This window comes from Rhinolophus sinicus, linkage group LG01 (genome assembly GCF_036562045.2).
Source record: "Rhinolophus sinicus isolate RSC01 linkage group LG01, ASM3656204v1, whole genome shotgun sequence".
NCBI classification, from domain to species: Eukaryota; Metazoa; Chordata; class Mammalia; order Chiroptera; family Rhinolophidae; genus Rhinolophus; species Rhinolophus sinicus.
Genome location: NC_133751.1, coordinates 49,872,765 through 49,896,873, shown reverse-complemented (window position 1 = coordinate 49,896,873; position 24,109 = coordinate 49,872,765). Strand labels below are relative to the sequence as shown.

The 24,109-nt window shown below is 41.1% G+C and overlaps 1 protein-coding gene across 2 annotated transcripts; it reads left to right on the top strand.

Moving 5' to 3' along the window:
* Positions 1-3,557: 3,557 nt before the first annotated feature.
* On the top strand, positions 3,558-10,397 carry CRYGS (crystallin gamma S). Of its 2 annotated transcripts, XM_019735881.2 has the most exons (4): positions 3,558-3,617; positions 3,902-3,951; positions 9,430-9,672; positions 10,059-10,397. In XM_019735881.2, the coding sequence occupies exons 2-4, from the start codon at positions 3,931-3,933 to the stop codon at positions 10,329-10,331; spliced, it is 537 nt and encodes a 178-aa protein (XP_019591440.2). In that variant the 5' UTR covers positions 3,558-3,617; positions 3,902-3,930; the 3' UTR covers positions 10,332-10,397. The 2 variants fall into 2 exon arrangements, with proteins under 2 accessions (XP_019591440.2, XP_074193151.1); XM_074337050.1 differs by lacking the exons at positions 3,558-3,617; positions 3,902-3,951 and adding an exon at positions 8,041-8,209.
* Positions 10,398-24,109: the final 13,712 nt, after the last annotated feature.

Below are 24,109 nucleotides of genomic sequence, written 5' to 3'. Positions count from 1 at the left end.
GCTGTGTTCTTTAATATAAAGTAAAACAATTATCAAATTAGTAAAATGAATCTGCAGATAAACATTATTTCAAATGCTCACAATCCATTTAATTAGCAAATACACACACACACACACACACACACATATATATGTGCTTGATCTCTATATTTCTAAAGTGAAAACCCTCAGAATGTGTTAATTCTAACTGAGGTTTTCATTTTAAGATGCAATTCAAGCAAGCAGAACATTACCAAATAAAGAAACACTGGCGTAATAGAAGTGTGTTTTGTAAATGACTATTGGTTAATGAAATTAGTGGTATTAATTAGGTACTCTCTTTACAGTTTATAAAGTTCAGAAAACTAAGCACATAACTTAATACTTTGTTTCTCAATAATCTTCATATCAAGGCACATTTGCAATTTTCTGAATTGACCATGAAATATTTGGGGGGCATCTCATTTATAAAAATATTTGTTAGATAGCTTTGTTAGTGGAAAACTGGGGAAATTGGACTTTTGAGGAAAATATACTTGACCAGGAAAATTAAAATAGAGAAGAGTAGCTTTGTTTTTTTATTTTTCTGTGGGGATTTTTTTGTTTGTTTGTTTTTAGCCTATGTAAGATGTAATCTCATTCCTAAAGTCCTAGGTATATTAAATGCCAAAATGTTCTCTAGACAGGTCCCAGTATGATATCATGGCAGAGAAATGCGCCCCAGTAGGTGGCAAGTGGGGCTTAGCTAGACCTTTGCAAATTCAGGAGTCTCCATAGTAGCTTTCTGTCTCAGGCTACATACGTAGCACCCTTTCTTGTGGATTAGAACTTTATTTGTGTTTTGAAACAATTTATAACTTAAAAACCGGTTGCAAGAATCTGAATTCCAAAACTGTCATTATATGCAGATGACATGATACTATATAGAGAGAACCCTAAAGACTCCACCAAAAAACTATTAGAGCTGATAGATGAATTTAGTAAAGTAACAGGATACAAAATTAATATTCAGAAATCAGTTGCATTTGAATATACCAATAATAAAATATCAGAAGGAGAAATTAAGAAAACAATCCCATTTACAATTGCTTCAAAGACTATAAAATACCTGGGAATAAATTAACCAAAGAAGTAAAAGATCTGTACTCAGAAAATTGTAAGACACTGAAGAGAGAAATTAAAGAAGAAACAAATGGATGGAAACACATGCTCATGGATAGGAAGAATTAATATCATTAAAATGTCCATACTGCCTGAGGCAATATACAGATTCAACGCAATTCCTATCAAACTACCAAGGACATTTTTCACAGAAATAGAACATATAATCCTAAAATTTATATGGAACCATAAAAGACCCCAGATAGCCTTGGCAATCTTGAGAAATAAGAACAAAGTGGGAGGTATTACGATACCTGACATCAAATTATACTACAAGGCTACAGTAATCGAAACAGCGTGGTTCTGGTGTAAAAACAGACACATTGATCAATGGAACACAATAGAGAGCCCAGCAATAAATCCATGCCTATATGGTCATTTAATCTACGACAATGGAAGCAAGAATTTACAGTGGGGTAAAGACAGTCTATTCAATAAATGGTGTTGGGAAACCTGGACAGACACATGCAGAAAAATGAAGCTGAACCACCTCCTTACACCATATACAAGAATAAGTTCAAAATGGATTAAAGACTTAAATGTAAGATCTGAAACCATAAAATTCGTAGAAGAAAATATAGGAAGAAACTTTACATACGTTACCCGGAGTAAGATTTTTACAGATATATCCCCTAGGGCAAGGGAAGAGAAAAGATAAACGTGGGATTACAGCAAACTAAAAAGTTTTTTCACAGCAAAGGATATCATCAATAAAACAAAAAGGGACCCTACTGAATGGGAGAAGATATTTGCCAATGGTACATCCGATAAGGGGTTAATATCCCAAACTTATGAAAAACTCACTCAACTCCAAAAAAACAAACAACCCAATTAAAAAATGGGCAGAGGACATGAAGAGACATTTTTCTAAAAAGGACATACAGATGGCAAACAGACATATGAAAAAATGCTCAACCTCACTAATCATTAGAGAAATGCAAATAAAAACCACAATGAGATACCACCTCACTCTTGTCAGAATGGCTATCATCAATAAATCAACAAACAAGTGTTGGAGAGGATTTAGAGAAAATGGAACCCTCGTGGGCTGTTGGTGGGATTGCAGATTGGTGCAGCCACTGTGTAAAACAGTATGGATGTACCTAAAAAAATTGAAAATGGAACTACCTTATGACCCAGCAATTCCACTCCTGGGTATCTGTCCAAATAAATCCAAAATACTAATTAAAAATATATATATATATATGCACCCCTATGTTTATTGCAGTGCTATTCACAATAGCCAAGATATGGAAACAACCGAAATGTCCATCGATAGACGATTAGATAAACTGTGGTATATTTATACAATGGAGTATTACTTGGCCATAAAAAAGGATGAAATCTTACCATTTGCAACAACATGGGTGGACCAAGAGAATATTATTATGCTAAGTGAAATGAGTCAGACTGAGACAGACAAATACCATATGATCTCGTATATGTGGAATCTAAAGAAAAGAATAAATTAATGAACTAATCTGAAACAGTCTCAGAGACATAGAGGAAAAACTGAGGGTTGCTAGATGGGAGGGAAGGTGGGGATAAAGGGGAAGGTGAGGGGATTAGAAAGCACAGTTGGTAACCACAAGATGGCCACAGGGATATGAAAGTCAATTTGGGGAATGTAATCAATAATGTTGTAAAGATTTTGTAGGGTATCCGATGGACACTTGTCTCATTAGGGAGACCACCTCAGGGATGATGTAGATGCCTGATCACTGCACTGTACACCTGAAGCTGAAGCTGAACAATAATGAATGTCAACTACAAGTTTATATATGTGTTTGTGTGTGTGTGTGTGTGTGTGTGTGTGTGTGTGTGTGTCTAGTTACAAGAAGTGGAGTACAGCATTAGGAATAGAGACAGTGGAAATGTATTGGCTGTATGTGACGTGAGAGGGGTAGTATATGGGGGGCGGGGGGTTATCACTGTGTGAGGGATATAAATGATAAATGTCTATTACATTGTTTTGTGCTCCTGAAACTAATTTTAAAAAATGTTAAAAAAAAAAAAAAAAAGAATATGAATTCCTACATACCCTTTTTCTAGATTTACCAAATGTTAACATTTTATAGTATTATTACTATTTTATTTTTTGCCCAATGACTTGAGAGTAGGTTGCAGACATCTTGGACCCTTACTCCTAAACACATTAGGGTGTATTTCCTAAAAACAAAGATATTCTCTTACCTAACTCATCATAGTATAATGATTAAATTTAGGAAGTTTAACATTGGTGCAATAGTATAATCTAACATACAGTTGATATTAAAATGTTTGCTGACTGTCTCAAAAAATGTATTTTGTAGGACAGATCATGCATTGCCTTTAGTTATGTAAGTTATGTTGTTTTGGATCATGTCATTTCTGTTCAGAAATAGAGGCTATCCTTTTGACTCATCTGCAAGCTTTGTTGAAAGCAAAAAAGACAGGAATTTCAAAGTGGCTGATTGCTAGAAAACCAAACTGCCCAGGTAAGAGGGCCTTTTTTGTTTTTAATTTAGAAAACTTTGGCTGAGTTTTGGTGTCTTGACTCAGCAAAGTCTATAATGCAGCAAGGCTTGGTAAGCATTAAAGTGGGTACTGAACCTTTCCTTTATTTCATAATCTCAATTGTTTTTCTAGAAACCATCAATAGCCTCTAAATGACTGACTCAATTTTTGGATCCTATTCTCATGACTAAGCAAATGTTCTGTTTGAAACCAGCCCAGTATAAATGTCTCTCTGCCTCTAACTCTAGCTATTCCTGAATTTCAGCATTGGGGAAACTGATCTATGCACCAAAAATGTCTAAAACTAGAACCAAGGTAAGTAAATGGTCATGCTGATTTTTAGCCTACCCACTTTCTTTTCACCTAATGATACATTGAAAGAAACACGAAGAAAAGCTTTTGCTTCCTTACCTGGAGGTGAGTATGATAGTGGTTAGAAGGTTGGGTTTGGGAGAGAAGACTAAGACATGCTTATAATGTTTTCTACGCTAACAGAATTAAACAGTTAATTAAGCAGTTATCTTTATGTGTGGTACTATGTTGAATACTGTACAGGTATATAATGTGTGAATATCATGATTTCTGTTTTTCAGCAACTAATATCCTATGAACTTCGAAAAGCATAAGACATGCTGATAAGAGGATTATGTGGAATAGAAAACGTTTAGTATTCAATTAAAATTTTGTTTTGTGAAATTTAGCCTCAACCATTAATATTCTAAAAGGGCAAGGTGGATGGACCTATCAAGTGAATTAAATCCTACATATCCCCTTCATTGGAGGAGTTACTCTCACCCCTTTCTCCAAATAAAGTGCTTATTAAGTTAGGAATCTTGCCTCTACAATATTTGATTCATAATTGTTGGACTGGATATTGCTCTCTCAGGCAGGCCTTTAGGAATGAGGAAATATATCTTCATTCTCTTTTTAGCTCTTCCACTGACCAGTGGGATAAGGCAAAGGCATTGGTGCCTGATTTTTCCCTATAACTTTTTACTTTGAAATTTTTCAAACCCATTGAATCTTTAAAGAGTGAGGAAGAAATGTTGAATGAATGCTTGTATACCCTTCACTTGTGTTCTCCAATTGTTAACATTTTGTCCTATTGATTTTTTTCGGTTTCTCTTTTTACCAAACCATTTGAAAATAAATGCCAGACTTAATACTTTTACCTTACGTATTCAGGCATGTATCTCCTAAAAACAAGGGCATTCCCCTGTATAAATATACCATTATCATGTCCCCCACATTTTTCATAAATACCACACTTAATATTCAGACTATATTCAAATATCCCCTAATTGCTCCACAAAATGTGCTTCATGGCTGGCTTTTCCCCTCATGTAGGATCCAATCAAGGATCATGCATTGCATTTGGTTGTCTTGTATCTTTAACCTCTTTTATATAGAACAGTCCCCCTGCCTTTTTTTGTTGTTGTTTTCTGAGACATGGACATTTTTTAATGTCCAGTCAGGTGTCTTGTAGAAAGTCCTGACAAGTCTGATTGTTTCCCCATGTTTAGATTCAGACTAACCATCTTTGGTAAGAAAGCTGTTATACATAGGTAATGTCAAGTACTTCCCATTGTACCATTTCAGCTGTTGTTCCAGAATTCATTAATCCCTAATTGTTTTTCCATTTCAAAAATAGAACTAATAATCATACTTGTCATTCAGAAGGTTTGGGGAGAAAAACAAGACAGTGTCTTTGATGCTCCGAGGTTCCTGAAAATATGCCTTGCAAATCCCACTAAAAAGAATTTGACATGGAAATAACTGAAGGGTCCTTCAATAGACAATTAGATAAAGAAGTTGTGATATATATACACAATGGATTGCTATTCTTCCATAAGAAAAGATGAAATGCTGTCATTTGCAATAACACAGATGGATCTTGAGATTATAATGCTAAGCAAAATAAGTCAGAAAAAGTCGAAAACTGTATGATTTCACTGATATGTGGTATATAAAACTGAAAACAACAAAGGAACAAGACAAACAAATGAAGAAACAAAAACTCATAGACAGACAATAGTTTAGTGGTTGTCAGAGGGTAAAGGGGGTTGGGGGTGGCAGATGAGGGTAAATGGGATCAAATATATGGTGATGAAAGAACTGACTTTAGGTGGTGAACACACAATGTGATATATAGAGGATATATTGTGGAATTGTACACCTGAAACCTATGTAACTTTGCTAACAGTTGTCACCCCAATAAATTTTAATTAAAAAAAATTTTTTGAAGTCCTTAGAGGGATATCCATGTACCTTGAGGGAAGACTGTTACAGAACCACCTTAGATAAAAACATCTCCACTTTCAGAGATTTCCAAAGCAGTAATGGTGTGCTTTCTTTTACTTCTCGTAGCTGGGCTTTTCTCATAGTTAAATAACTTTTGTTTGCTGGACCAAAGAAAATAGTATCTCTTACTTTTTCTCTTACTGCTTCTCGCTTTCCCACTACCTTGCTAGCCATTTAATCAGAGTTGTGGCCTTGGCAAAAGGAATGCATTAAGTTTGTTTTTGTTACATCTTGAATACTCAGGACATTTTTCTTTCCGCTGTATTGGATTAGTAGGCGGATTTTCAAAAAATAAATTTGAAAATGAGGGGAATTTTGAAATAATTTCTAGGAAAACCTTCTGCACATTTCTTAACCTTCTCTACAAATTTTTTTGCCTGAGAGTCAAAACCTCTCAGCTTCCCATAGAGTGGATTTCATGACCCTTCTACAAATGGAAATCGAGTTGAGGTGCAACATTCTCTAGGCCCTGAGATCTGAAAGGTCTCCTACTGAAGGGAGAGCTTGATCCTGGAGCTCAGTAGTGGTTCCATGGCAGCATCAGTGCTTTGTTTCAATCTTGGGATGGTTGGCCGTGGCCGCTCTGCTGGGAGAGTGGACAGCAAGGGACCTTGTAAAACATTGTGTATACTTCCATTTCTCAGACTGATGTCAGGCAAATGTGCAGAGGGCAGTAAGTGAGAAACAATGAAGGGAAAATGATTATATCCACTTAATTTCCCATAGTAAATCCGTTGCAAAGCCTCTTTTTGGCCAAATACCAAAGGTAAATCAAATTAAGGACTTTGGATCTATCCATTCTTAGAGAAGTTACCTTGATTTTCCTAAAAATATTTCCAGGGGTTTTGAGACAGGCCCTTTCAGACTCAGGATCAGTATTGTTCCATTTCCAAGAGAGTAAACGCTGGGTGTCAAACAGAGCTGACTGTGCATATACAGGAAGACAGCAAAGGGAGATAAAATGAACCACAGATTACTAATTTGCACTGCCGTCTACTCACTTGTCAGCAATTAATATGCAACTGGTGAATGACCTTAGGCAAGTCATTTAACTTGTTTATTTGTAACAACTAGCATAAGCTTATTGGCAATTTTGAGCCAGGTATTATTAACCTAAATGCTTTATTGGCATTATTCTTTTGCACCCTCAGAACAATCCTCTGCAGTAGATATTGTTACCCGGTTTTACAAATGAAGAGAGTCATTGGCCTGTCCAAGGTCACAGAACCAGTGACTAGTGGTGCTGTGATTTTGTTTTCTTCATCTGTCAACGGGGGTACCATGTAGGTCTAAATATATGCCAAAATGGAAACGGGAGCTGGAAGAGATAAATTTGGGAAGGGAAGAAAGGAGATGAAGTAGATGATTTTTAGGGGTGGGAAGGGGTAAGAAGGCCTTTAGGGAACAGGAAATAGAAGAGATGAGAGAAACGGAAAGAGTAGGGGGAAACAGAAGGAAATAAATACTAGGTTTCTATCTACAAAGAATCACCTGCGATGGAAGAGAATGAGTTTGTATGCCCCTTTGCAAGTCACTCTTGGTTTCTTCCTCTCCTTTATTCCTACTTCTAATTAGTCACCAAATTCTAAATTTCTTTTGACTGTTTCCTCATCATCATTCACACGCCTGTTGCCCTTTAGTTGGCCCTCATCACGTCTCACCTCGCCCATGGCAACAATCTAGTTCCAGGCACCTCTCCCATACAATCACCAAAGGGATTCTAGCATTGCCCCTGTGTCATTTTACAGGCTTCATTTCCTAATACTTCACAAATACTCAGCATGCACCAGGCTTAATGAACTACACAACCCTATAATGGGTTGTAATCTTTCACTCCTTTATTCCTTCGAAAAGGCTATCCTACTTCCTTTGCCTCTAGAAAACCTCAACTTACCCTTTAAGACTCTCATCAGATCCTCTCAAGACTACTTGGCTCTGCTCCTCTCATCTGAAACAGATGACACCGTTTTCTCCTTTTAAACCGATAAAGCAAATTAGCCACAAGGTGGCAGCATAACTCCAGGGAATTGACTGCTCCAATCCACGACATCTGTGATTTCAGTTTAAAGTATAACCTAGCTTTGATCTTGGATTGTGGAATTATGGAACAAGAAGGGACAAACTCTGCAGTCCATTTGTTCTAGTGGTTTTCAGACACTGTTTCATGAAGACTGTCATGCAGGGTGTCAGGCGGGGTATCTGGTCCCGCTCCCCACATAAGAACACAGGACATGGTGAGGCCAAAAAGGAACACCCATGGAACCACAGATAGGTGAGTCATACCACTATAGTCCAAGCCTCTGTGCAATCCGCGCTTGCTAGCTCAGCCACCATCTTCTTGCTAGCCCCCATTTGCTGCTAGTGTAGCCACAGCAATTGTATTAGTGGCCAATGGCTCACTGGTTACAGCTGACGGCCAACTAGCCACAGCTGATGGCCATCTAATCACAGTTGATGGCTATTTACTACCTGAGCCAGCACCTTTCCACGTGAGGCTGAGAGTCTGGAACTGCACTCCTGGCTCTGTCCCCACAAAGCCCTAGGAGCTTTGTGAGATAGAGTTCTGGGAACTCTACCTCCTGTTTTAACCAGAAGAGCTCTGAATTTTATAGCCTGAGCTTCGAATGTCTAGTCTTTTCATTTGACAAATGGGAAATTGGAGCCCAGAGAGATGGCTTGACTCAGGTAGTAGGGCTGATTGTGGAGATGCAACTCTAGAGCCCAGGCTTATTATTTCCAGTTTCTCAGGGCTACATATTTTCTAGCACCATCACAGATCTCAGAGGTTTGCCCCAAACATTGTGGTAGAAACTTGATAAGAGTTTGAAACAAAGAGCATTTTTGCCTTGTCATTTTGTTACTTTGCAACTGTTCTCTTAGCAATAAAATAATACAGAACATAATATATATTTTCATGAATGTATGCTCTATATCCATCTAAAATAAGCTCTCTGAAACTAAGGTCTATGTTTTAGTTTTCTCTATATATCTTTTATATTATCTAGAATGCATTCCTCCATTTGAATTCATTCATCTTCATCAAACATTTGTTGAGGGTCTGTCAAGTGCTGGGCACAGGGGTCCATAACTTATAAATAAGTCTAGGTCCTCACCCTTAGAATAAGTCTAGTAGGATTCTGGAGGGAGAGACAGCCATATTAGTAGATAATTTATTATGTAATATGATAAGTACTGTGAGCTATGGGAACAAAAAGGAGGAAGCGATGAACTTGAGTCTGAACCTGCTGGCTTATATTAGAGCACTTTTTTGTTTTCCTTCATTTTAAACCTTCAGAAACTACTCATTCCTATTGTCAACAACTAACGTCTGCCAGAAAGCAAATGTTGTGAGATGAGACAGAACTTCTATTTTCTCCTCAAAATTGAGGAGAAAGGAGTTTCTAAAGTGGTGAATATAGTCTTAACTTTCATTTTATCTATGAATAAAGCCATCCAACTCCTCAGTTCTTCTCTGTTTGCCCTGCACTTCAGATTACTTTCTATGAAGACAAAAATTTTCAAGGCCGCCACTATGACTGTGATTGCAACTGTGCAGATTTCCACATGTACCTGAATCGTTGTAACTCCATTAGAGTGGAAGGAGGCACGTGGGCTGTGTATGAAAGGCCCAACTTTGCTGGGTACATGTACATCTTACCTCGGGGTGAGTATCCTGAATACCAGCATTGGATGGGCCTCAATGACCGCCTCAGCTCCTGCAGAGCTGTTCACCTGGTGAGTCTGGTGGTGCTCTCTCCTGTTTGCTCTCACTGCCCCCTACTTCTTTCTTTTTTTTTTTTTTTTTTCCTGTCTGCTTTTCTGTGAAAGAGTTTTCTTGAGGTTTTCCTGACTCTTGTTGGCTGCAGAGGCTTAAATAAAATCTTAGGTTAGTTCATCAAAAGACTGAGTACACTATTTCTCTAGCAGTTTCTCTACTTCTTGAAGATTTTAAGGAATTAAATTCTTCTTATCGAAAGCCAGCTGTTTCAATCAGTGCACAGTGGGGTGGGAGTGTAGAACATCTAGCTTTCAGGTGGGTTTTGAACCATACTGTTCTCTGAGTTTTAGACCTGCCAGTGAGTTCCATAATGGTTGCTGTTTATTTCCTCCTGTCTTTTCAGTCCAGCGGAGGCCAGCATAAGATTCAGATCTTTGAGAAGGGGGATTTTAATGGTCAGATGTATGAAACTACTGAAGATTGTCCTTCCATAATGGAGCAATTTCACATGCGAGAGGTCCACTCCTCTAAGGTGCTGGAGGGTGCCTGGATTTTCTACGAGCTACCCAACTACCGGGGCAGGCAGTACCTCCTGGACAAGAAGGAGTACCGGAAGCCCATCGATTGGGGTGCAGCTTCCCCAGTTGTCCAATCTTTCCGCCGGGTTGTGGAGTAATGACAAGGGCGGGGTGGGGGGCGCTGTAGTTTCTTCCTGGGGGCCAAATGCTGGCTGGCTTTGTCATCCAAACAGGCATCATAAATAAAATAATTGGCATGCATTCCACTACTGACTGTAACGCCTCTCCTTAAATACTTTTAGGGACCAGTAAAATAGTGCCTACCATAGTAGGCAGTTATACAAAGCAACTCAGCCTTCAGATTACCAGCCTATATTTTTGTGCCAAACAAAATAGGGCTGCATTAGAAGGTTAGAAAATCATACTGCCATATAGTGGTTCTTCCTGCTTAGGTTTTATATTAATGTAACAGGTACAGTAATAATTAATAGCTGCCATTTATTGAGTGCTTCCATTATCCATTTTTTTCTTCACAACAATCCTGTAAGAGAGGTGGTTTTATTTGCATTTTACAAATAAGGGAACTGAGGCTTAGAGAAGTAAAAAGCTTGCCCAAGTTCACCAGCTGGTGAATGAAAGGACCAGGATTTGGTCCAGGATATTTATGTTTCCAAAGCCCTTGTTCTTTTCTCTTTGTTTCTAACTCATTCATCCAACACATACTGGCTGGGGATTTGTGTCCATAATGTAAGTATAAGAGCCTGAGAAATACAAAAGGTGGAAAGGACAAAATACCTTTCACTGAAAATAGGGCAATTACTTGAAAATAGAGCCTTAAGTCCCCTGAAGTCCCTTGTTTAAGAGCCAGAAATGCCTGTGTCAGCTACTTTTCAACTCTTCAGCTCAGTTTTTCTGTAAAAAGAAAGGACATGTTAAATAATTTGTCCCGACTTTACAATAATTGCAATGGAGTTTTATTGAGTTATACGTCCTTTGATTAACCCCTGAGATTTTATCTTCTTGATCTTGATGAAAAGAATGATGAAGGAAATGTGGTATCACTGGGAATATGTGGTAGGTGTCCGAGTGAACCTGGGGCTACGCGGAATGTACCCATCTTTAAAAGAGATGGCAAAGCCCGTCTCCTAGGAGCTCCTCCTGAAAAAGACAAACTAGAAGTGGTAAGGACCCTCCCTTTGTGTACACTTTAGTCTGTATTCTAGTGTGTAATGCATACTCTCCCCCAAAGGTTTTTATTCATTTTGTTAACTTCCTCTGCCTTTCGTCATTTTCTCTGTTTTGAGTGAAGGATTTTAAAACAGTTGAGTGAAAGTAAGGGAGGGAAACATGATGAACCAAGGAGGAGGCATGGGACCATTTGCTGAGCTGGAAAAACCTCTGGACCTTGTCACCCTACAATGAAGCTAACTTTCCTTATCTCCAAAATGAGAGAGTTAAAGTAAATGCTCACTGCAGTCCCATCAAACAAACATTCTAAGTATCTGGAGGCCAGAAGAAGGATATTGAAAGACTAGCTGGTGCCCAGAGACTCCTGACGCTTATTTTTAGAGGCACGATTTCTGGGAGTGACCTCAGAGTTCCTGACTCTACTTCCTGCTGAGGAAACTGAGGCTGTGGTAACAGAATTAGTGCCAGTCTCTCCTCTCATATCAACTGCTGCCGTGTTTCAGTCCTGGTGAGTCCGTCAGTCTGTTCAAAACAACCAGAAAAGCAGTTCTGGCAGCAGGATAGGAAAACAAGTGTCAGGATGACTAACCAGTCTCAGAGAAGTAGAAGATAGGTTTTGACAGATAAAACAATCTTCCTTATCATTTGGGGATGTTTTATGCCTTTTCATTCATGGCCTGATCCAGAAAGTGATTGCCGCCATTCTCCCCAGCTGTAGACGCCTCAGTCAACTTTCACTTAAAAGGAATTTTACTAGCAATTGATATTAGAGGTCAAAGACACTATGTCGTTATCTACCAATTAATCCCAGTGCAAGTAGAACATTCTGTTGTTAGCACACCCAGAATAGCACCTGGGTTGTTATTTAGAATTATTATCTCCCTCTAGGTTTTATTGTTTTCTTGCTCTAAAATGGGGCAGAGGGGAGTCTCAAGAAATGAGGGCAAGGCATTCTCAGGCCATTTTAGCCCTGTTTCCATTCTGAGCATTCCTGAGACAAGTCTTTGAATAGTTCCCGAATATAGAGCCCACTTCCTCAAAATGCAGTATCAGGGCTCCTATTTATAACTTCCAGGGTAGTGGAATCTAAAAAAAAACAACACACACACAAAAAACAAATGAACAAAACAAAACAGAAACAGACCCATAGGTACAGAGAACAGCTGACGGTTGCCAAAGGCGCAGGGGGCAGGGGAATGGGTGGGAAAAGTCTGTGACCAGTTATCATTTATACTTTACTCAAGGAAAAACAAAAGCCTCCAGGGTAGGGTTGCCAGAATAAATACAGGACAATATTAGTAAATCCCAAGTATTCAGATATAAATATAAGTATGTCCCAAGTAGTAGATGGGATATACTAAACATTATTTGTTGTTTGCCTGAAATACAAATTTAGCTGCCGCCTGTATTTTTATTTCCTAGATCTATCCACCCTATCGTTTAAGGGCAAAGCAAAGGAGCGACATGGGACTGAAAGCATAGGGAATGGTGCAGGCTGTGGATACTGGAGACACATGCCCCACAGAAGGGCATTTAAATACAAAAATAAATAAAAATAAAAAAGTACTGTGAGCCAACAAAATGTGTCCGCGGCTGGATTTGGCCTGTGGACCACCAGTCCCCAATCTTGACTTGGAGAGCTCTGAATTTCAGAAAATGTTCCTTACATTGAGTCAAAATCTGCTGTCTGTAAATTTCAAACTATAGTCCCGGTTTTGCTGTCTATCTAATTCTTCATTCCCAAGATAACTCGTTTAGGTGTTTCAAGATCTCTCCTGTTTGCCTCCCCGCTCTCACGCTCTCATTTCCAGACTGAACAATCCCTATTCCTTCCATTGTTTCTCTCTTGATGGGGTTGGCTCCCAGATTCTCCACCATCCTGGTGCCTGTCTTCTGTGCTGATTGCAGGTTATCTTTTCCCCACTGTCTTAGCTATAGCCTGACCAGAGCAGACTTCATCTGAAGGATTGTGTTTAGTTCTTTCACGCCCCCTTTCTTAGATTTATACTGTTCTTGACGAAGCTCAGCTCTCTTTGTGCCCTCCCACCAGTCCTGATACGGGCCTGGCCACCCTTTCCTAAGAACTCACATGCCAGTTCAAGGGCTAGAAAGTTCCCTTCTCTGAAGAGTTACAGAGAAATTAATTCAAAGCCTGCCACTTCCACATGTTAGCTCTAAGTCACATGATCTGATATGTATAACCTCAATTTTCTTATCTGTAAAACAAAGATAACAGCTTGTGGGCATTAAGATAAGATAATGTATGAACAATACGTAGCATGCATGGCCAATTCTTATTATTTGCACTATTTATATTCTATAAAGACTGTTAACACTTAATAGTGAATACTGAACTATTATTCCTAGAGGAAATATAGGATTAGCTTCCTGTGAGCCTCTGATTACAACATTTCTGTCAACCAATCAATACATAACTGTTTTGGTTTTTTTTTACGTGTGTTTCTGTTTAAAGACATCTTACTATATATTGTTGATTCGTTAACATTGAACTCATGGCCAGCTCATGTCGGAATGAAGATGATCTAGCACATGTATTTTCTCTGTAAGGCACATCGCAGCCTTCTGTTGCTCGAGGATATTAGACAGCACTTGAGCACTACAATGACAGACACTTTATACAGCAAAATCACCAACCAAAAGGAAAACAATGCAAAAAAAACATAGCACTAAATAGACTGCAAAAAAAGATACTTGTTCATAGTATGAGAGCTGAAACCAGAGGGCAGAGTGTTTGTTCAACCTCTGCTGGGGACCTGTGCATTGGGAGACTCAGATTTTTGCTGCTCTGCTCTGACCTCAAAAGCACCATGAGTAGCGATTTTGGGAATTAGAAATAACTTTTAGTGCATTGGCAAATTCACAAATACAGAATCTGTGAATAATGAAGATCAACGGTACTTTACCACCATGGTTAGAATGTTAGTGACATTTCCTAGTACTTAGGTACCTCTGTTACCAAGTTGTTTAGTTTTTTATTGTTGTTCTTGTTGTTATTTATTTGTTTTGTGGGGTTTTTTAAAGCTTTTTAATACATTTTTCTATTCCCCAGTTGTTTTCAGAAAAACATCTCTGAGTTTTGGATAGATACTTCATAGTTGGGAAGAAATACATCACAGTCATCCAACCCATCCCTGGCCTTGAAAAACAGCCAATTTTTATAGGAGCCTGGACTTCTCTTAGCTCTGCTATACACCTCTCTCCTGGTTCTAGTCCCCACCAGTCTCCAAGGTCAATAGGGTTGTCCCTAGAGTTCACACAATCCCCCCTTGTTTTCTAATGTCTACCTACTCTCTCTTACTGGGGTCTCTCAGGCAACAGCAGGCAGTGAATCGCTAAGCTCTCCTTCCAGCCCTCTGGCTGACCAGCCTTTGGTACACACAGGAGAGAAGGATCCCTGTGGGTGTGACTTCAACACAAGGGAAACATCTCTATCCACAGACACCTCCCACTTCTACCTCTTCACTCAAGCCTCAAACTTCACACTGGGGGAATTTTGGAACTGGAGGGTCTGGGGGCTTTTCTATACACTGTTAACAACATGGTAGGATGGGGTTTAGTAACCCCAGTTCACAGATGAGGAGCTTGGGCTCCAAGACGCTAAACAAATAGTCCAAGGTCGCTGATTCCAAAGCTCTTGCTCTTTCCACTGCACCATGCAGCGTCTGCTTTTCAATCTTCATGAGACACAAATACGGTACCTTGTCAGTCATAGCATGAGCTTTATTGAGATGTAATCCACATACCATATAATTCACCTACGTAAAGTGTACAACTCAATGGTTTTTAGTATCTTCACAGAGATGTGTAACTATCACCACAGTCAATTTTAGAACATCACCTTTAAAAGAAATACCGTATCCCTTAGGGATCACCACCTTATCTTCCCCCACTAGCTCTGAGTAATCACTAATCTATTTTCTGTGTCTATATGTTTGCTAATTCTGGACAATTCGCGTAAATGAAATCATATATTATGTGGTCTTTTGTGACTGGCTTCTTTCACTTAGCAAAATGATTTCAAGATTCATCCATGTTGTAGCGTGTATCTGTGCTTCATTCCTTTTCATGGCCAAATAATATTCCAGTATGATATTCCACATTTTGTTTATCCATTCTTCAATTGATGGACATTTAAGTTGTTTCCACCTTTTCACTATTGTGAATAATATTGCTATAAATATTTGTGTATGAGGTTTTACATGGACATATGTTTTCATTTCTCTTGAGTATATTCTTAGGAGTGCAATCACTGGAAGCATGAGCTATTTCTTCTTAAATGCTGGAAGCTTGTGGAGTCTTGAAGACACACAGACCTAGGTTCAATTCTTACCTTCCTACTTTCTAGTTGTAAGATTTCAGGCAAATACACCTCTCTTAATCTGAGCCTCCTCACATGTAAAATAGAGATATTTGTACCTACTTCTCAGTGGTTTTGTTGGCATTAGATGAAATAATAAGAGAAAATTCTTAGCCCAGTGAACGACCCAATGGAGCAGATACTCAATAAAGGCAGCTATTCTAAAATCCTGCAAATATGGAATCTTTGCAGGAGGAGGTGTCATGCAGGGTGTCAGGCGGTGTCTCTGGTCCCACTCCCCACCTAAGAATGCAGGACATGGTGAGGCCAAAAAGGACCACCCACAGAGCCATAGATAGGGGAGTCACACCACTATAATCTCGCTGGCGGCTGGGTTGGAGACACAGGAAACAGGAGCCACACGATTCACAACCCTCACTCCCCCGCTTGCCAGCTCAGCCACCATCTTCTTGCTAGCCCCCATTTTCTGTTAGCGTAGCCACAGCAGTTATGTTAGTGGCCAATGGCTCACTGGTCACAGCTGACGGCCAACTAGCCACAGCTGATGGCCATGCAATCACAGTTGATGGCCATTTACTACCTGAGCCAGCACTTTTCCACGTGAGGCCGAGAGCCTGGAAACTGCACTCCTGGCTCTGTCCCCACAGGAGGTCTAAGCAGAGTCATTGGTGCTGAAAAGTTTGGGAACAAGTTGGCTGGTGGTTTCTCCAGCCCCTCCCTGCTTATGAGATCCTGTCTGGCAAGCAGGTGGAAGGGAGGAGGTGGGAAGTGGAGCTGAGGCAGTGGGAGGAGCCACAGGAGAGCCAGAGAGCTCTCTGCAGCTGAGGGAAGTAGCTCTTGCAGACAAAAGGGAAGTTAATCTTTCTTACTTCATTTCTGCCAGGCCTTGTGCTGTGCCCTTGGTTTTCTCTTCTCTCTGCTAAACGATCTCATTTCCTTTCACTTTAGTGGGAATAGTTTCCCATTTCCCCAGCACCACTGTGGCCCTTTGTGAGTCAGCAACCAAAGGGCTCAAAACCCTGGTTGAATGGTTCTGGAATTGATTAGCTCTGGGGGAAATCCTGCCAGCACTTGGCAACTGGGAGCACAGCAGGCTGGGATTTGTTCGAATCGTTCACGCCCCACCTCACTGAACAGGCCACATTAGCCAGTCCACTGAACCGTGGGGCCAGACAATGGTGGGCCTGGTGGAGGTGCTGACCTCCGCGGTTTCTCAGTACACACTGGGTGGTTTGCCAAGGCTCACAGTAAGCCTCGTGATCCTGACGAGGCCAGCACTCCAGGATCCAGTGCTCAGAACAGAAAGAGAAATCTTTAAACTGCGTTCCTGTCAGGGGAAGGGAACTGCTGGCAGGTTGGTTATAAACCAAAAATAAAAACTATGCCAACCACTAACAAGCTGTTGGGGCCTCCTCTACAAGCCAGGGGTCCTCGTGGTTATGAGGGAGCCACATTTTCATGCCACGCTGTCTGGTCTTACAGCCACTCAGCAGCAGCTCACATGTGCCCATACTATTTAACAGTTTATAAAGCTCCTTCACATACAGTACCTCATTTGACCCTCCCCATGATTATGTGGGAAAAGGAAGATGGTTCTTGTTATTACCATTTTATATATGAATAGTGAGTCGCTGAAAGGCTATGTGACTTCACGGGGATGACACACTTCTAGACCCCCACAGTCAAGAACAGCCCTTTGGTGTAACAGGTGCTCATGCCAAAAGCTTTCCCCATGATATACACACAATTTACAAAAGGCCGTTTGTCTCATTGGTATCACGAGTCTAAAGCATACTCTCAGAGTAAATGGCTCCTATGATTTTATAATGGTAATCGAAATATAAGCGGGAGCTGGAGTGCTGGACTGGGGAGGAATGAGTGAGTTTCTGTGAGTATGCATCAGAAAGACAAAGAGAAAGGCGTTGTGTTTATCCATTGTTTTTGTATTATCTTCTACCCTTCAGCCCTCCATTCCTCTGGTTTCCAATTGAGCCCTGCCATAATGAAAAGACACACATGGCAGAGCTATTGAGCAAACGAGGGCTTGGTGGCTTATCCTTCAGGTACACTCCCTATAAGCAAATCCAATCCATGAAAATTTTCAAATTTGAAAACCAAGTAAATTAGTCACTTTACAATGACTACCTATGGGACTCTTTAAAATCCACATTTAAAATTTCAACAAAAATTCAGTGTTTATAGGAGGTTTACTATCAAAGAGATAGTAAAGTGAGAGAGAATCTCTTGGGTGGGAGAAGTTGAGTTACCAAAGGAGGTTGCCTCCGTCTGACATTCTCATCCTGTCGTTTTTAGATCCTGGGAAGACCACCCCTTCCCTGCTCAGGGTCTGCACTTAGGAGGACCCGACATATCACAAACCAAAATATAAAAGATTTCTGTCCTTGCTATCTAAATCTGTCTGTCCCTATCTCTGTGTGGCTTTCTCTCTCTCTGGTTTGGTAACCAACAGAATGAAGGACAATTATAGGAGAGGGTGACTTGGGCTGAAATGGACTCCTTAGACCAGGGAAGAGGGAGAAAATCACGGCCTCTGCCCTGTGAGACCCGAGAAAGAGAGTCTGATTGACTTACTTTACTTACTTGGGGTAAACTTTATTAAGGCACAATTTACAAACTATAAAATTCACCCTTTTTTAAGTGGTTTGATGAATTCTGACAAACATATGCAGTTGTGGAACCATCAGCACAATTAAGATATTTTCATCACCCAAATTCCCTTCTGTCTCTTTGGTATTAACCCCGTCCCCTCTTCCTGCTCTGATCACCACTGATCTGTCCTCACCCATAGCTCACTTTTTCCAGAATGTCACATAGATGGAATATACCCTCTGTGCCTGGCTTCTTTCCCTTAGCATAATGTTTTGAGTGCTTTTTAAGTTACTTTTTATATGCTGTTGTGTACATTAGTAGTTTATTCTTTTGTATTACTGACTAGTATTCTATTTGATGGATATAGTGCATTTTGTTTGACCATTTACCAGGTGAAGGAGATTCGGTTGTTTCCAGAACCTCTGCTTCGTTTATAGTAGCTTCAAATCACCCAAAGTTGGGATCTAGCCAGAGAAGTTTCCACAGGATAACTATGCTCGTGCTCGTCTCTCTACACAGGTGATATAGTTTTGGAAGGTACTTAGAACCACTGGAAATCCTAGGTAGCAAAATGACACTCAGGGAAGGGAATCTGACTGCCCTGGCTTCCTGGGGACCTTGATTATGTCAGTCCCTATCCTGGGTTCAGGGGGTCTAGTCACAGCCAGTCATCCTGGGCCCAAGCCCAGCCTGTGCCCCATCCTGCACCAGCAGATCTGAGCTGCCCCTCAGACCCACAGGTGCAGGGATGAGCCAGGGAGAGCTCAGCTCCATTAGCCTCTGGGATGCAAGGTTGATGCCTGAGAAGGAGCTGGGTGGCCCTGGCTGCGAATGCGGGCGAGCTGTGGGCGTAGGTTAATTTACAGTTTCTGAGTGTTTAGACATCTGGTAGAGGGGCCTCCATTTGAACTCTTGCTCCGGGCCTGCAAATGTTGTGAGGGTCTGCTCCTGGCTGTAACGGGGGAGGCACAAGTGGGAGCTGCGTCCCCTACCCCCACGTCAGCAAATGACTACATCAGCACCCGTGGCCCTCTAGTGGTTTAGAGGAACAAAGTCTGTATCTAAAAGGACCTGCTCTGCTCCCAGTGTAGCTTCTGTGCTGGAGAATCTCACCTCATTATTCCATCTGGTCTCCTGACTGACAGCAGCTGTCAGGCCAAAAGAAAACAATCTGTGCTTGGCAGTCCTTCTTAATGTCCCCAATCAACTCATCGACTCCCTCGCCCTTTCCTCACAGCAGCTGTTACCTCCTCAGCCCCCTCGTATCCCCCACCCCACGCCTGGTCTCTACAGATACCTCCGCCTCCTACTTAGTGGAAAAATATGAGAGGGCCAGCACTCGCTCAGCCTCCTCTCGACTCTCAGAACATTTCTTTCTGTCTCTAAACTATCAGATTTCCCTGACGTTTTGTCCTGTGTCCTCTTGCCACTAGACTCTTCGATGGATTCCATTTCTTCTATTTCCATGTATATGAGTCCCCAGTGATGTCTCCAGAGCCACACTCTCCTGAGCTTCAGAGTCCAGCCATCACGTGCTCATCCTCTCTGCTCCCATCTTCACGTGGTTACAAAATCCTGTTCGATCTATGCTTCCAGCTTTTCTCAAAGCATCCCTTCTGCTCCACCTCCCTGCTTTGTGCCTTTGCTCACGTCCTTCATGTCTCCTCCCCCAGGCCTCCCGCCTCCTCTCACTTCTCACCAATCAATCAGCCCTACTGCTTGCGGAGTATTCTCTCTAAAACACAGTTGTGATTGTGTCACTTCTTCATTTAAGCCCTTCTAATGAATCTTTCGGGTGCTGAGTGTTTTCTGAACAAAACCCAGACTTCTCAGACCTTGATACACGACCCTGGTGATTCACTACACTGTGCCCGGGGCCTTAGCCTACGGTGTGCAGTGTAAACACAGAGCCATCCAGACAAGGGAAGGGGCCTGGAGCAGCCCCAGGCCTACAGCAGGGCACCTTCTTTCTCATTGGCACAAAGCCTCATCCCTTTCTACTCTCCCAGCTCCCTCACCCCCACCCCCAATCTGTTACACTCCTAGTAAATTCCTGATAATCCTTCAAAGGTGATGTGCTGTTTCTTACCCAGAATGACCCTGCCTACTTGCATGTGAGTCTCATCCTTTAGAACAGCTCCGATATAGCTCCTCGAGGTGGATATGAGGGTCTTCTCTGACAACCTCTCCCCTCCAGATATGGCCACACACCTCTCTCCCCTGTGCTCCTGTGACACTCCACCCTCACCTCGGTCACAGTCCTTAGTATCTGAGTCATAGCTGTCTATTCATGTTTCTCTTCCTCTTCTACTAGGAATTCCTTGAGGTCAAGGACTATGTCTTGTCCATATAGCACCAAGTGGATGTTCATTGTTACATTGATATTTATTGTGTACCTACTATGTGTCAGGTGCTTTGTGTACTGTTGCCAGTACTGGTGGGCTAGAAATTAAGAGAAAGTTTTCTCTTTTGTTAATTAAAGTTCATTGGGGTGACAATTGTTAATAAAGTTACATAGATTGCACGTGTACAATCCTATAATACATCATCTATATCACATTTTGTGTTCACCACCCAGAGTCAGTTCTCTTTCCATCACCATATATTTAATCCCCTTTACCCTTATTTACCACCCCCCTCCCCCCTTACCCTCTGGTAACCACTAAACTATTGTCTGTGCAAGTTTTCTCTTAAAGACCTACACTTACGCCTAATTTGTCAAGGATCACAGCAGAGAACCTCAAAGTCATCTAGGGAGACAGAAAGTTTCCCCATCCTCCAAGTTTTGCTGGACCCTGATTGAAAGCAAGACATTCCTTATGTCTAGAAACAAGTTAATAAACAAGAGGGGCTTGATCAGCCATGGAATCCAAGAAAAGTAAGTGAAGTCCCAGAGATAAATGTTGGGTGAGTAGGCGAGTACGTCCTAATGTCCTCGGAAGGGGAAGCCTGGGCTGGTACCTTCCGATTTCATAGTCCCAAGGGCAAGAGCAAGTAGGAGGCACATCTACAGTGAGTGGAGTCACCAGACTACAGCCGTCAGACACTTGAGGCCTGTAACTCCCCTCATTCTTTTTTTTCTTAATGAATTTCTTTTTCAATTACAGTTCACATAAAATATTATGTTAGTTTCAGGTGATTGGACATTTATATACCTTGTGAAGTCATCACCCCAATAAGTCTAGTACCCATCTGATACCATGCATAATTATTACAATATTATTGACTATATTCCCTATGCTGTACTTTACATCCCTGTGACTGTTTCTAGAAATGGCAATTCGTACATCTTAATCACGTCCCCTTTTTCACCCATCCTTTTAACTCCCATCCCATCTGACAACCATCAATTTGTTCTTTGTATCCATGAGTTTGTTCGTTTATTTTGTTTTTTAGATTCCACATACAAGTAAGATCATATGGTATTTGTCTTTCTCTTGTTTGACTGGTTTCACTTAGTGCAATACCCTCTAGGTCCATCCATGTTGTCGCAAGTGGCAAGATTTCATTCTTTTTATGGCTGAATAATATTCCATTGAATATACCATCTCTTCTCTATCTATTTGTCTACTGATGGACCCTTAGGTTGCTGCAATATCTTAACTATCACATTTTTCAGACAAACTTCTGATTCTAACTTGGCTTCCAAAGAAGATGACAACTGTTGGTCATAGGACTCAAGGGTTCTGGTTGCTCTGTAGTTATTCCTCATTGTAAATTACCATCGGGGATGGGCCCGTCTTCATCGTGCTGACTGACAGAAGCTGGTTTCTGGGTTTACAAGGCTGAAAGCCAGAACTTAGACTCAGACAAACTTACCAAAACAATGAAAACTATTCTGTGAAAAATCTTGGTACGCAGACAGCATCCCCAGGAGGCGACACGTCCATGAAACTGTGTAGCTATGAATGAGTAAATTTAGACAGTCTAGTTTAATGGTTACCATTGCAGGCTCTGGGGCTAGATGACACAGGTTCAGATGCTGTTATGTTATTTAATCTCTCTGTACCTCAATTTCCTCATTTACTCAATAAGAATAGTGAAACTACCTCCCTAACTATCATCATTTTCTCTACACCTTAAGTCCTTTCAACCTTTGTAGCAATCCTCAGCCAGAAATGCTGAGAAGTTACAGGTGAGGAAGGTAAAGCTCAGAGAGAAGAAGCAACTGGCCTAGGACCACAGAGCCACAAACAGCCGTGTTCAGATTCAAACCCAGCTCCCATTCTCTTTCCACTCCACCCAATACCTTACTATGTAAGACTGTCGTCACTGGACCCCACCAACCCTGGTTCCAGCAGCTGCCTTGACTCAGCACTAAGCTGGCACTGCTGCCGCAATGCCCACTAACAAAGGAAAGCCCTCCACCTGACCCCGGACAGCCAGGAAGAGGTAGTTTTTTCGGATGTTTCCATCAGCTCAGTGCAGTTGGTACACATGTGGGCTGGCCTATTTCTGGTGGACTGAGATCTTAAAGGTTTTTTTCTGCCCGTGTATAAACACTGGCATAAACTTCCCTGTTTCTATACAAACAAGGTTGATATTTTAATAAACCTAAATATGATTTTTTAAAAATCATCTAAGGCCATGATAGCATGAGCCCCTGGAGTGCTAGGAGGAGTTTCGCGTTTCCATTTCCGATGGGAATGTTAATGGCACCCTAGAAGTAGTGTCATTAGATTAAGACATCGTAACTGTAGAAACTTAGAAGTGTGAAGTTCAGCATAGGAACAAATGCAAATATCCCACCAGAGCCAGTTGTGTACATAAGTTTCTGTTGGCTCCCACTTAACAGCTAAAACTCTAATCTCATTACAGGGAACACCATGAGATTTCCTAGGATGACAGACATATGCTAGCTGCTGGGAATGTGAGACCATCTAGTCCCTTGCTCTACCTTGCAGGTAAGATAACTGTGGGCCAGGGAGGATGTATGACTTTCCCGTGGTCCCAGAATTTCATCGGGGGTGAACTCAGGGGTAGGATCCAGGTCTTGCCCCTCCCATACCATGCTGCCTCTATATGCCCACCTCTGAACTTCTGTTTTCCCCTCTAAAAATGGTGTATTAGCCCATTTGGGCTGCTATAACAAATTACCCTAGACGAGGGGGCTTAAACCACAAACACTTATTTCTCACAGTTCTGGAAGTTGGAAAGTCGAAGATCAAGGTGCTGGCAGATCCAATGTCTGATGAGAGCTGCTTCCTGGTTTGGAGACAGCCTTCGTATTGTAGCCTCACATGGCAGGGAGCAGAGAAAGAGGAAATCTCTACTCTCATTCATGGGGGCCTCACCTTCACAACCTAGCTGCTTCCCAAAGACTCCACCTCCCAATGCCATCGCACTGAGGAGTAGGCATCAACATAAGGATTTGGGGGAGACATAAACATTCAGTCCATCGCAAATGGGAATTAAAAATAATTCCTAGATTTCAGGGTTGTGAGGATTAAATGGGATAGTTCATGTAAGTTGCCTTATAAACTACAAGTGTCATACAAATATAGGGAGGCAGTAGAGTGGAATGAACATGTGTTTTAGAGACAGGCCTCGTGGGAATCCTTGCTTCCCATCTGCTTAACTAAGCCCCAGTTTCTATAAAATGTGATGATCACGTCCCCTGCACAAAGTTTTTATGGGATTTAAATGAGATGTCAAAATACAAAACTCTGTCAAATATAGAGAATACAGTCATCCCTGCTTCTCTGTGGTTTTGCTTTGCACAGTTTTGGTTACCTGTGGTCAACTGCATTCCAAAAATATTAAATGGAAAATTTCAGAAATAAACAATTCCTAAGCTTT